The sequence below is a fragment of the Equus caballus genome, chromosome 1, assembly GCF_041296265.1.
Source record: "Equus caballus isolate H_3958 breed thoroughbred chromosome 1, TB-T2T, whole genome shotgun sequence".
Lineage (NCBI taxonomy): Eukaryota > Metazoa > Chordata > Mammalia > Perissodactyla > Equidae > Equus > Equus caballus.
This window is the reverse complement of record NC_091684.1, coordinates 92,217,920-92,231,048: the sequence shown is the minus strand read 5'-3', so window position 1 is coordinate 92,231,048 and position 13,129 is coordinate 92,217,920. Positions and strand designations below refer to the sequence as shown.

General features: G+C 43.6%; 1 protein-coding gene across 26 annotated transcripts in view; it reads left to right on the top strand.

Moving 5' to 3' along the window:
• Positions 1–13,129, top strand: part of MARCHF8 (membrane associated ring-CH-type finger 8) — a 113,474-nt gene that overhangs the window by 82,812 nt on the left and 17,533 nt on the right. For 9 of the 26 annotated variants that reach the window (XM_070229590.1, XM_023647940.2, XM_023647922.2 and 6 more), the window contains one exon: positions 7,085–7,135. The exons of 3 other annotated variants lie outside the window; for them this stretch is intronic. In XM_070229590.1, coding sequence (XP_070085691.1) covers positions 7,085–7,135 — 51 coding nt within the window. Of the gene's footprint in view, positions 1–2,500; positions 2,615–4,111; positions 4,253–7,084; positions 7,136–13,129 lie in introns of all 26 variants that reach the window. 14 more of the 26 variants (XM_023647864.2, XM_023647876.2, XM_070229482.1 and 11 more) reach the window with 4 other exon arrangements.

Sequence of the window (13,129 nt, the reverse complement as noted above, 5' to 3'; positions counted from 1 at the left end):
ACCCTTATTTTGGACAGTACCCTTAGACTTGAACGTCTACGTACTCTGTTCCAAATAATGTCCGTTTCCTTGGAGAGAGCTTAGGAGCAGTCTGTTCTTTCGGCCTGCCTTTACACTTTGCAGAACCCAAACCTGTGCCTCAGAGCTGGGGGCAGATGCAGAGGCCCGCTTCTTTTGGAGTGACACACCTGCTTTATGAGCAGTATGCTGGCAGGGCAGTAGCCTGTGGTTTTCTTGGCTTGTCTCTCTTGGTATGGGACCTCCATCCTATCAGCAGGGTCGGAAAGCACAATTGGAGCCCTATTACTCTTCGTCTGACGGTCCTGGGGAGAGCGTCTGCCCTGCTAGTAGGTACTGTGCCAAAGAAGAGAGCTCAGACCTACCTCTCAGTCACGTTTGCCCGGCACGTGGCTTCTACAACATGGAGTTGAGGGAGTGGGATGTGTCCCACTTGAGGCCTTCCCCTCTCTGGGAAATGCCCTTCTGTTTGACTGGGAGCTGGGGGAACGGGAGCCATTTTTTCTTGGCTTCATCCGCCCAAAGTGGAGCTTCTGTCAGCCCGAGGTGGGAGAGTGAGGAGGGACTGGGTTATGGCTCAAATGCCACAGATTTTCACCATTCTTACTGAGATGTAGTAGATTTTCCTGAATGAATGTTTCTGTATTTGCTGTGTGCCCTTAGGACAGTTTCTGATGTCTTAGGAGTTGTCTGCCATTTTACTTTTTGTTTTCTCTTTGTTCTCTCTGCCTCCCCCCCACCTTCTCTTTTTCTTGCCTTCCTGTGGGCTACTTGAACACTTTTTAAGAATACCTTTTTGTTTTATCTGTGGTGTTAATGAGTGTCTCTCTTAGAATAGCTTTTTTAGTGCTTGCTTATCATTGGAAGTTTGATTTGAATGTTTTTTATATCCTATGTCTCTTAACTTTCTGAACATTTGGAAGAGAGTTATAACAATATTTTGATGTCCTTTTATGCTAATTGTAACGTGTCAGTTATCATTGACTGTTCTCACTATGGATGGTGTGTTTTCCTTCTTTGCGTATCTGGTGTAAATCATTTCTGCTGCAGCCGGAAGTGCGGTGGTTGGCTCAGGGCAAAACACTCTGTGACTGAGGTGCGCGCTGAACTAGTCACTTTGTTTTAAATGGGATGTAATTTTTATTTGAATGAATGACTGACAGTCAAACTGTAGTTATTCTGACTTGGGTATTTGGCATAGATTTTCTCAAAATTGAATGAATGAGCCGATAATCTTTAACTTCAAGGAAAGCAAGTAACAGTTTTTATTACCAGTGATAACATTTGAGGTTTCTAAGCAAAAATTAGAATTTTGGAAAACTTGTATCCACCACTGTGCGCTTGATAGCTTTTCAGTAATTAAAGTCTTTTCTGATTCAGTTGACGGTCCTATTAATGAGTTTGGCTTTTTTTGATATTGCACAGTGGAATGTGTCAGTCTTGGGAGATTTGCATAGTTCAGTGAGCCAGTAATTTCTAAATGGCCAAGATGTGATGTTATAACGTCATGCCTGCTTAAGAGATCAATTCAAAGTAAAAGATGGGCCAGATGATTTTAATAGAGTATTAAAAGTTTATTAATATCACTTCAGAGTCCACATCACAGCTAATTACTTGTTGAGTTTTTGTATAGTACAAAGAATTATATTCAAGTTGTCTCAAATGGTTATTAAAATTCACATTCCTTTTCTAACCACATAACTGTATAAAGCCAAATTTTCGTCATTTGCTTCAGTCAAAACACATATCAGAAGAGATTGAATGTATGAGAATCCAGCTGTCTTCTACTAATTAGACAATAACCAGCTTTACGAAAATGTAAAACCATGCTGCTCTGATCACTTGCATTTTTTGTTTGGAAAAATATTTATTTTTCATAGAAATGTTATTCATATTAACTAGGTTTATTATTAATTCTAAATGAATTGAGATTCATATTTTTTAAATTGTCTATTTTAATTTCTAATATGGAAAATATCAGTAGATATAACCCACATAAACAAAAGGTTTTGGGAGTCCTCAATAATTTTTTACGTTGTAAAGGAGTCTTGAGACCAAAAAGTTTGAGACTTCTGGTGTATGCTTTTTTTCCTCATGGTCCCAATGTGACTGCTGTACCTCCTGGCATGACATCTGTATTCCAAGGTAGATGAGGGAAGGAAGAATGCTGGAGAAAGGAGCAATGGCTGTATCAGGAATGCACATTGTTTTCCCAGAAAACCTCAAGGTTAATTTTTTTTAGAACTTTCTTACATATCTACCCTTAACTGCAAAATAGTGTGAGAAAGTGAGAACTTTTAGTTGGATCTATTGGTGCTCAGAACAAAGTTGGAGCTATGTTGGTGGGATGGATATTGAGTAGATAGTTAGTAATGTCTGTTACATGTAGGGTTTTTTTGTTTTGTTTTTTTAGTGACTAGTCCTGGTCAGAGTTTCAAGGAAACTCCCATGTGAAGTTCTATTGTTTGATTCCTTTCTGCAGAATCCCAGAAACTTGCTTGGACATCTCCTCATTGTCTTCCTGTTGACGCTTGGCTTCTACTTTCCGGGGCGCGTTTGGTCTCTTTGGGCTCTGCATCTCTGTTCTACCCCTAAGGTACAGTCTGTTGGAGCCACACATGGACTTGCAAAACATCACTGACAGGATTGATTACATTGTGAAATGTCCCTTCTTCAACAGAGCTTATCTTTATCTTTGTGATTTGGTAACTTCTTACATTAACAAAACTTTTCTTTCTCACACCCTCAGTCTTTCCCAGTCTACTTACCAATCTGTTTTCTGATTGATCTATTTGTATTAACTCAATTGTGAGCTCACTGCCATCTTTTACCTGGAAATATACTTTTACAGTAGTCGTGATTTACTTTTTAAAAAATGAGTCATAGCCCTTATGGATTATTCTGGCCCAGGATTTAGAATGAAATTTGCATCTTTAAAGTGTGGTCTGGGAGCCAGCAGCATGGGAGTCACATTCTTACTGGAAATGCAGAATCTCAGTCTGCCTCAGACCTAAACAGTCTGCATTTTAGCAAGATCCCTGAATGATTCAAGGGCACGAAGTTTCAGAAGCACTGGTCTAAGGGAGACAACAAATGAGAAGAGAGCGTGGATCTGTGTTTTGAGGAGCTCTTAAGGTTTTATTTTGCTGAGGAAGATTCACCCTGAGCTAATGTCTATGCCAGTCTTCCTCTATTTTGTATGTGGGTTGCTGCCACAGCATGGCTGCCGCCAGGTGGTGTAGGTCCATGCCTGGGAAGCAAACTTGGACTACTGAAGCAGAGCACGCCCAACTTAACCTCTAGGCTGTGGGGCCGGTCCCAGCTCTCCTGTTTAATGTAGACTGAAAGAGCCCACTGAAGAGACTTGAGAGGAGAGCAAGCTCGGGGAGTGTGTGGTAGCACAGTGTGACACCCCTGATACCTTCTCTGAGGAAGGAGGGTGCAGTGAGGCTTTCATGTCTCCCAGGGCTGCAAGACGGAGGCACCCATTAAGCAGTGACTGAACATATTAAAGGTTGTATGAAAATTATCTGCCAAGGTTTTTCTCACTTGGGCATTGAATCTTAGTTTCAGCTTGAACTGGAATAGAACTCGTTTTCTTTTCTTTTGGTGAGGAAGTCTGGGCCTGAGCTAACATCTGTTGCCAGTCTTCCTCTTTTTGCTTGAGGAAGATTGTCACTGTGTCAGTCTTCCTCTGTTTTGTATGTGGACGCCACCACAGCATGGCTTGATGAGTGGTGCATAGGTGTGTGCCTGGAATCTGAACCTGCGACCCATGGGCCGCTGAAGCAGAGCACATGAACTTAACCACTATGCCACTGGGCTGGCCCCTGGAACTCTTTTTCTGTTTGGTATTCATAATTCCAGTTCTTGACATTGGTGTTTGGTAAACTTTCCTCCTTCTCCTTCAGAAGCATGCTATTTTGACAGTAGGAGAGAATGGTGTCACCGACTCTACCCTGATGTAATTTTTTTTTTTGAGGAATCTTAGCCCAGAGCTAACGTCTGCCAATCCTCCTCTTTTTTTTTTTTTCCTGAGGAAGACTGGCCCTGAGCTAACATCCATGCCCATCTTCCTCTACTTTCTATGTAGGATGCCTACCACAGCATGGCTTGCCAAGTGGTGCCATGTCCGGAACTGGGATCCGAACCAGCGAAGCCCGGGCCGCCGAAGTGGAATGTGTGCACTTAACCACTGTGCCACTGGGCCAGTCCCTACCCTGATATAATTTATGTATGTACTTTTTTATGTAATTCTTCAACTTTTCCCTAGTTGTACATTCCTCATCAAAACACTATTTTGAAGCAGTTCTCTAGTGACATTATCATTGGCACAGACCTAGGAGTCAGATTTTTGTCCACGTTTTGTGCCTGATCCTGTTGTTAGCATATGGTAGCCGCATGGTAAATAAGTACGGAATGAATGAGTAACTGATTTGAATGAACCCTGGGATTTGCTTCCGGAAAGTAGGTCTGTTATAGTGCTGAACTTAGATTTTTCACTAAGTTCAGATAAATGGAGGGATATGTAAGGAAAAAAAACAAAACGTGATCTGTGGGAACTGAATTGTTAATTTCCTGTCAGGTAGTGGAGAAGTGATCCTAAATATCGACAGGCTTCAGGCTTTGAAACGTCTGTACCTTCTGGGGCTAGTCATTTGTTTGATTTTTCCAGTATACAGTATTGAATCGTTCTAATGAAGGAAACAGAGTAAAGGCTTACATCATTACATTTATTTCTCAGGTTCATAAGGTAAAGAGCAACTCTTAGATCTCAGTCTGGATTTATAATGTTGTCAACCTAACAACTAGGCCTCTCCCCACCCCAGTATCCATTCTCTATGGGATAATGAATGTCAGAAAGGTCTAGGATATGAATTTTTGCTGCTCTTAGTACCTCAGAACTTTTCTGTAGATTTCCAGATGGTGTTAAACTGGCCGTTTCTTGTAAGGCAGCAGGTAATATGATAGTGGTTATAATTGGTTTTCTGTACAAATACTCCAAGGCATATGGTACTTTAATTTAGTAGACTAAATTAAAATTTAGTAGTAAATCTCTGTAGATGAGCCTTTAAACCAGGATTCACACCTGTTTTTATCCATAATACATTCTTGACTCGTGAATGAAACTTGAAATGGTAATAGATTTATCTCTTCTGTGAACAGAGGGACTCTCCGTTCCCAGTGAGTCAATTTGTGAATAACATGATTGAATGATGTTCCTAATTAAATTTGGTCTTTTAGAAACAGTCTTTGGTGATAGATTGTCAACACTTTGAGTATACTTTATAATTTTACTCTTTTCCTTTTTAACTATCTAATTGATTTAATTGACTAGCTTAAGACCAAGAAACATTCCATTGAGACTGAACACTCAACACTTAAGAAACTGAACTTTTATTTTCACTCGGAATTATAAAATGAGAGAATATAATAAAAATATTCAAAACACTGCACAAACAACATTGCTATAAAGACAAAGAAGACAACATTGCCAAAACAAGTGCTGGCTGGCAGGCCACCTGGGAGATGTTGAAAACGTTTCTTCATCAGCATTTTAGGGGTATTCGAAAGCCAAGTGTACAGAAGTCAGGGCAGTCTGTAAGTTGGTGGGTTGAGGGGAAGGAGAAAGTAAAACTTCCTGCTGGCTTGCTTTCTTTAAGGAGAGCCGTGGTGGAATGGAATCAACTCTTCTCAAAGGAGTTCTTCACTGACCCACTAGCTCCTTTGTACTTCTCGCTGACCAAAGAATTTTACCAGCTCATTACATCTCAGCCTTCTCTCATCTTCCCCATGGCTATTGCATGGCCTCTGAACTGAATAGAGAATAGATAATCTTTAAAATACAAGTGAGATCATCTCTTCCATTTGTAATAGTTTTTTTACTCATGTGGTTTAGAGCAAGGCTGAATGGATTCAGGGAAAGTTACTTTCTTATATTTAAAACTCAGATTTATGTTTAGAACAGTCACTTTTTGTTAGAAAGTTAAAGCGTGGAAGATTATCGTATTCATTTGCTAGGGCTACCATTAACAAAATACTACAGACTGGGGGCTTAAAACAACAGGAATTTATTTTCTCACAGTTCTAAAGGGAGAAGTCCTAGATCAAGGTGTCAGCAAGTTTGGTTTCTCCTGGCCTCTCTCCTTGATGTAGACGGCCATCTTCTCCGTGTCCTCCCTCTGTGTGTGTCTGTCCTAATCTCCTCTTCTATAAGACACCAGTCATATTGGATTAGGGCCCACCCTAAGGACCTCATTTTAACATAATTGCCTTAAAGACCCCATGTCCAAATGTAGTCCCATTCTGAGTCCTGAGCATTGGGACTTTAGTGTATGAATTCTGGGGGGACACAATTCAGTCTGTGACAATTATGTGTCAAAGAGGTCAACTTAAAAGCAGAGAGACCAGGTGGGACGTCATTCAAGAATTCCATGTAAGAAATGAAGAGAAGCTGAACTAAGGCATTGATGGTAGAAATGGAGATGAGATTTGACGTTGAGAGACATTAAGAAGGAAGAATCTGATACAAGACTTTGTAACCGAAGGTGGAAGGATGTGAGAGGGAGGAGGCTGGCATGACTCTCAGATTTCTCTGATCCAGGAGGAGAAACAGGCTCAGGGAGTAGATGTGAGCTGTGTGATGTCCCTGCTGCCTACGCACCACTGTGCAGCCAGACGACCTGGGTGGGGTCAGCTGTCCTGTTTTCTTCTTCCCCATCCTTCAGTGGCTGCTCACAGCGTGGACCACACCACATATAACTGAACATGCAATTTCTCCCCTCTGAACCTCCGCTTAAACGTGTCTTAAAACACTTTTTACCCTCTTATTTTTACACTTAATTCCAAATTCCTATTCTCTTCTTGTTAAGTTCCTCTAGGGCAAAAACTATTGTATTCATCTTTGCCAAATTCTCCAGTATCTAATAGCTGGCCCAGTACATAGTAGTTTGTGCTCAGCAAATTCTAGTTGACAGAATGATTTGTCACTAGGATTGTTATCAACTACTTCTTTGCACATTTTAAGTAAAACTTGATACTTAACACCTGCTTGGTTTTCTTACAGAATGAGAAGACTTTGGGACATTCCATGAGTCATTCAAGTAACATTTCTAAGGTAGAGTGCCACTGAAATATGTTAGTTTTGTAGCTTGGGGTTTTTATATTCTCATACCTTGCATGTGTTTGTACTCTTCTATTTTAAAGACATATAGTTCATGATATACTTCTTTAATCTGCTCTGGGACCCTACAATGAGGTGAATGGCAGTTATGTTTTTCTAGTGAGGCAACACTGAGTGCACGTTGAGGGTGTGACTAATAGGATAAAACCCCGTTTCTTCCAGTAGAAATAATTTACTTTCAGATAAAAAAATCTCAGAAGTCACCAGAGAATCTGTCACCTCAATTAGGAATTTGACTGATGGTAACAGAAAGCCAACTCTGGTGACTTAAATAATTATGGATTTATGTGGTCCTGATGACAAGATGTCTGGAGGGAGGTGGTCCAAGGCTGATGCTCACAGATGTTGCCAGGGCCCCAGGCACTTTCTGTCTTCTCTGTGCCACCTTCCTTAGCACATTGTTATCCTCATGCTTAGCACCTTATGGTCTCAAGGTGGGAGCTAGACCTCTAGGCACCATGGCTGTGGCCTTGGCAGAAATAAGAACGATGAAGGATGGAGGAGTCCATCAGATGAGTGATCCTTTACAACAGGAAGGCAAAAGCTCTCCCAGAATCAGCCCCCCTGCCTGGCTTCCGCTTACATCTCACTGGCCAGAACTGGATTACGGGGCCACCTCCAGCTGGAGGGTGGCTAGAAAAAGGAGAGCTGAGGGAGTGAATTGTCTGTCCAACAGCACCTGATACACCTGTGCTATAGTTACTTGAGCTGCCAGGAACATGTCAGCTGATGGAGATGACCCAGGAGTCAGCTGACAGTGTCTCACCTGCAGTAAGCTTGTTCCCATCTCTCAGCCCAGACTCTGGGCTCGGGTCAACCACTTGTCCATGCAGGTATGTCCATGCAGGGTCCTTGCAGAGATGGACCTTCTCCCCATGTCCATGTCAGCTGGCAAGACACTGACACAGATCCTGACAGGAAGATCTGAACAATATGACAAGACCGTTCTGCTGTCTCAGGCCTCCTAAGTACTCTGAAACAGTCACATGATATACCATTTTAATTTACCAACCACACAGATATTTTCATTCATATCACCCTTTCTTTTTGAACTAAAAGTACAATCTAGCAAATCCTCTAAGACATTAAATCAGTCTGTTCTTAGGCATGTTTATGATCCAATCATATCATTCTTCCACTTAATTTGGCATAAACAGAAGAGTTCATAGTGCTCAGTTATAACGTAGAAGGCCGTTTACAGAGTGCTCCTCCGTTCATTCCTGACCTGACCTCCTCCAGACGCTCCCTCAAGCCGTGAGCTTCAGCCGCTTCATATAAATACCTTCTACTGAGTGCTTCCTTCTGTTCCAACCTCCATTTCTTTTATGTTGCTGTCCCTTCAGCCGGGAGTGCCAGAGCTGTAGCACTGTGCAGGGGTAGGTCATTGCTGTCTGAGTACAGTGTCCGGGTTTGTGCTGCCATCTTTTGAAGGAGTTGTCCAACATTTAAGCTTCAAGAAGAGTAAGGGGGTGTAGATCCAGGTGGCCTGGCTGGTTGGGTTGAACTCAGTGTGTCGGAAGCATGCAGTGGCTCTCGTTGCTTTGCTCCAGTGGCTGAGGGCAGTTCTGAAGGAGGGTGTTGTCCTGTGTCTCAGATATGTGACTGTTTGTTTATGGTTTTAGTGGGATTTTATTTGGAGGAAAGTTTCCTCCTATAGTTAAATCAAAAGTTTGTAAACCACTGGCTTACAGTGTCTAGAGGAACATTTTATGGGCTTGGCACAGGCCTGGGATGTGGTATTCTGAGTTGCTCTGTGAGGGTTCTGGGGTTAGATGGACAAGGATTTACTAGCCATGTGACTTTGAGGAAGGACACTTCTCTGAGCTTTAATTTCCTGATGAGTAAAATAGGGTAATTATACAGCCTTCAGGGTTGTTGTGAGTCAGGGATGAGGTTTGCAAGGAGCCAGGGGGCAGCTCCCTCAGTCAGTCAGTCAGTGGACTCTTAGCAACCTTTGCAGAACCCTGGTGATCTTAGGTCAGGACTTAGGTCAGGATAGTCCTTGATGGTAGCTGTTACTATTTGATTTCTCATCAAAGGCAGAACTGTGTGCTTTAAAATCAATATCACCTAGGGGTGAAAATGAAGAACTCTAGTGAAAACTCTGGTTTCTCCTTCCTTCCTTCTTGCACACTTATCACATGTTCTTTGTGCAGGGCGCTGAGCTAGGCATTGGTGTAAAATGCAGAGCAAAACCGACATGACCACTGATGTGGAGCTTTCCTGAGGGCAGGACTGCAATTTTCTTAGAAAGCAGGTTTAGCTCCACACTTAAACACTCTTAGGAACAGGCGGACTGTGAAGCCTCAAAGCTCTCTGCCTCAGAGCAGGGCCAAGAAGATTTGAGCCTCTTCCATTATGAGAATAGGAGTTCCTGCACGCTTAACTGGGGTCAGAGGAAAATCTCAGGAGTGGCGCGCGTGCCCACATCTCTTCCCAGTGAACCCATCAGCATGAAATTTTGTTGCAAAAATGTGTCCCTCCGTAAGTAGTAAAGTTAGTATAATATGGAGTTGTCAGCCATGAATCAGTTAAATGGGGCTGGAGGAGGGGGCAGGACTACTATGAAAGCTGTGTTTTTGAGAATGCAGTGCTTTTATTGAGCCTATTGTTTGAAGCCACCCTTAGGCCTGTGCCATGTAAAACTCTATTTTTGGTGTGGCAGACATACTTAAGCAGATGCTTCATACCCTTCAGATCGAAAATACAAAGAAATGTCAGACCACGGACATGTTCTATGCTACCTGAAATCTCAGTTGTCTCTGTCAGGAGGCTCTTTCTGCTGACTCAGCCTCCAGCTGGTTCAGTACTGCTTTGTGCTCATGTCAGTTGGTCACCCACAGTCTGCGTTATGCTCCTGCAGTTTCCCACTTACTGGTTATGGCTCATGAAGTTAGAGGTTGAGAAGAGGTAAAAAGAAACCTTGGATCTGTCTCAGTGTTCCATCTAGATTTCATTACAAAATGACGGAGTGCTGCAGTGCTTATTGGAGGCTCTCCGTGTTTCATTTTAGCCTCAGAAACCACGCTCCCTTTCCAGGAAGGAAACAGGCAGTTAGATGGAATGTGCAAGAGGCTGCTAAGCCTGCTGGCTTACCTACTTCACAGTCGGCATCCAGGTGCCATCCTCTTAGAGAAGTTAATAAAGGAAGCATATTGGGACGTTTAAGCCAATTCTGATGACAAAGCCTTCACTCAGTGCTTTGTTTTCATTAATAGTAATGATCATTTATTGAGCCTCCGTAACGGGAGCAAGATTTCAGGAAATTTGTCACCTCTTCCTAATGGTCCATCCTGACCACCTAAGTGGTTGCCTAGTCAGCTTTTCCTGTTTTATTTTCAACAGAGCACTTTTAATTCCCTGAGTTCTTATGAATTTTTTCTGTTGCCCCCTCACCTCACATGTATACTCTATGAGCATAGAGCTGTGGCTTGTTTACCCTGCATCTTCAGAGCCGAGGGTAGAACCGATCTCTGGAGGTGGTCAGGACTTGTTTGTTGCGCAAGTGTTTCCATGGTGTTGTGCTGGACGCCTTACATCCAGCCTGCCGTTCTCCCCATTGTCACAGCTGCCTTCTGGGCCCAGGGCTCCTCAGCTGCTGCAGTAGCCCCCCAAGACTGCCTGTGTTCTTAGCACCTCCCACGTCTTCCTCCCCCGCGCAGCCAGGTAAAGAGAATCCTAATACGTCTCTTGTTGAGCCTTCACTGGCTTCTCATGGCATTTAGAATAAGATTTGAACTCCCTGCCTGATGTGCCAGATTTAAAATGATCTGGTCCTGGCCACTTGTGACCTCATCCATTTATTAATGATATTGTAGCAGTGTGTAGAAAATGCTTTTTTTTTTTTTAAATAATTTTCTGTTAGGAAAAGACCTGTTTTATTGACTGAGTATCTGGAGAAGCTGTTTGAGGAAGGATGAGACCCAGGGGGGCATCTTGCAGAAGGATGGGCATTTGAGTACGGTTCTCTGTGCAGCTGTGCCCTACCCTTTCGCTTGCTGAGGGCTCCTTGATCATGTGGGCCAGCAGAGCCATCCTGGAGCCGTGTTCCCCAGATGTGAGCCATCTACACCCCACCCTCACCCCATAACTCCCTGTGCTGCTGTTTGCTTAATCATTTTCTTTAAACCAACTCTTCATATTAAAGAAATTTGTTTGCAATGAAAATTTTGTATCATTGGATAGTATCTGAAATCACGATTTTGATTTGCTAGTTTGCTGACATGAAATTATAACATAACTTAAAATATTTGTTCTTCAGTATGTTATCTAAACTCTTACTCTGTCATCCACCACTGGTCCTGATACTGCCCTTTGTGGACTGCACTCCGATAGACAAGGGGATTTGGGAGGCTGTGCGGTAGAGAGAAGGGAGGGGTGGAGGTGGGGGTCTATGCTGTAGGAGTGTGATGTACAGCCTCTGGCTGTCAGGTGACCATCACTCCCAGGGTGACTTGGAGCAGGGCCTGGTGAGGGGAATGCAGTGAGGTACTGAGCATGACCTCAGGAGGGTAGACTTCAGGTGGTCACAGAGGCTGCTCCTGGAAGGCCTACCACATTAGGGTGAGGCGCAGTGACTTCCTGTCCAGAGGTATTGTACCACCACTGCCCCCCACCTCCAGGCTGTCTCATGCTCAGCATGAGGTATCCTCATCTGTAATGTGGACAAGGAGGCCCAGCGCAGCGTCTATGAGGATTTCAGATGAGTTCAGATCTTGTCCACCACTTAACTGTGTGCCAGACATTGTGCTTTGAATGTTGAACCAAACAAAGGAGAGAGGAGTAAGCAGACTTCCATAAAATACCTACAGACGGAGAGAATTACTATGAAGGTGAAAGACAAGGGGCTGAGGTCAAGAATTACAAGGAAGTGAAGTTAGAGGGGCTACTCGGGGAAGGTGTGGCTGAGGAGGGGATGTTCAAGCAGGATGTAAAAGGAGAGAAGGAGCTGGCCAGGATGGGGTTAAACTGTAGTAGGAAACTGGTTTGTCACCTCCATGGGAAATCCAGTGCTGAGAGAGAAAAGGCAGATATTTGCAGCCTTAGTCACTGGGAGTGATGGCTGTCCCAGCTGCGGGATGGCAGGGTTCCAGGGCGCCTATAAACCGTGGGGCTGCGTTGGCTGGGGCCATGCCAGTGAGGACCACTGTCCCAAAGCCAGAGGAAGATCAGAATTCCCTGAGGAGGCTTGAACTCACTCTGTTGCACTCGAATCTCTTAGATACCAGGAATTGGCCTAGGCGGGGTTCATCATAAGAGCTGGAGCTTCTAGAGCCTCTGCTGCTGCCTCTCAGGGGAGGATTATGTGCAGGAAGGGACAGCACACAGACCTGGTGTTAATTTACCCTGAGGGAAGCATTTTCATTCAACCTTGGGAATCAGACTTGGTCCAGGTGACACAATTTCTTGAGCAAATTCCGGTAAGTGCTCCCTGGCGGCACTTATCCCAGGAAGACGGCAGTGGTAGGCTAGAATCCATCATGAGGCAGGGGTGCCCTCCTCCCTGCAGCCGGCAGGCTCACCAGGCTCCGGTAACTGCTGAAGGCTGTTACCTGGTGGAATATTTTAGAGCTCTGCTTAATTCAGATACCATGAGCGTTCTGTGCCTCTGGGTAATCAAATATTCCTGGGTAGGAGTCAGACTGAACATGTTTCATGAGTACTTAAAATTATTGCTTCTCTGTTTGGCAAGAAAATCTCAATGAATTTGAGCATCCCCTCTCAGACCTCTTGAACATTTTCTAATTACTGTTGCCATTAGATAGAAATGAGATACAGCAGAATGTCACACGTTAGATGTAAATACAGGAGGACGGCTTGCTGGCCACACCCTGGTGTGGTTGTCAAGACGAGAGTCTGCTTCTCTCTGTTGCTGAATACAAAGTTGACCAGTGACAGACTTAGGTTACTCAGGCTTTATGGGTAAGT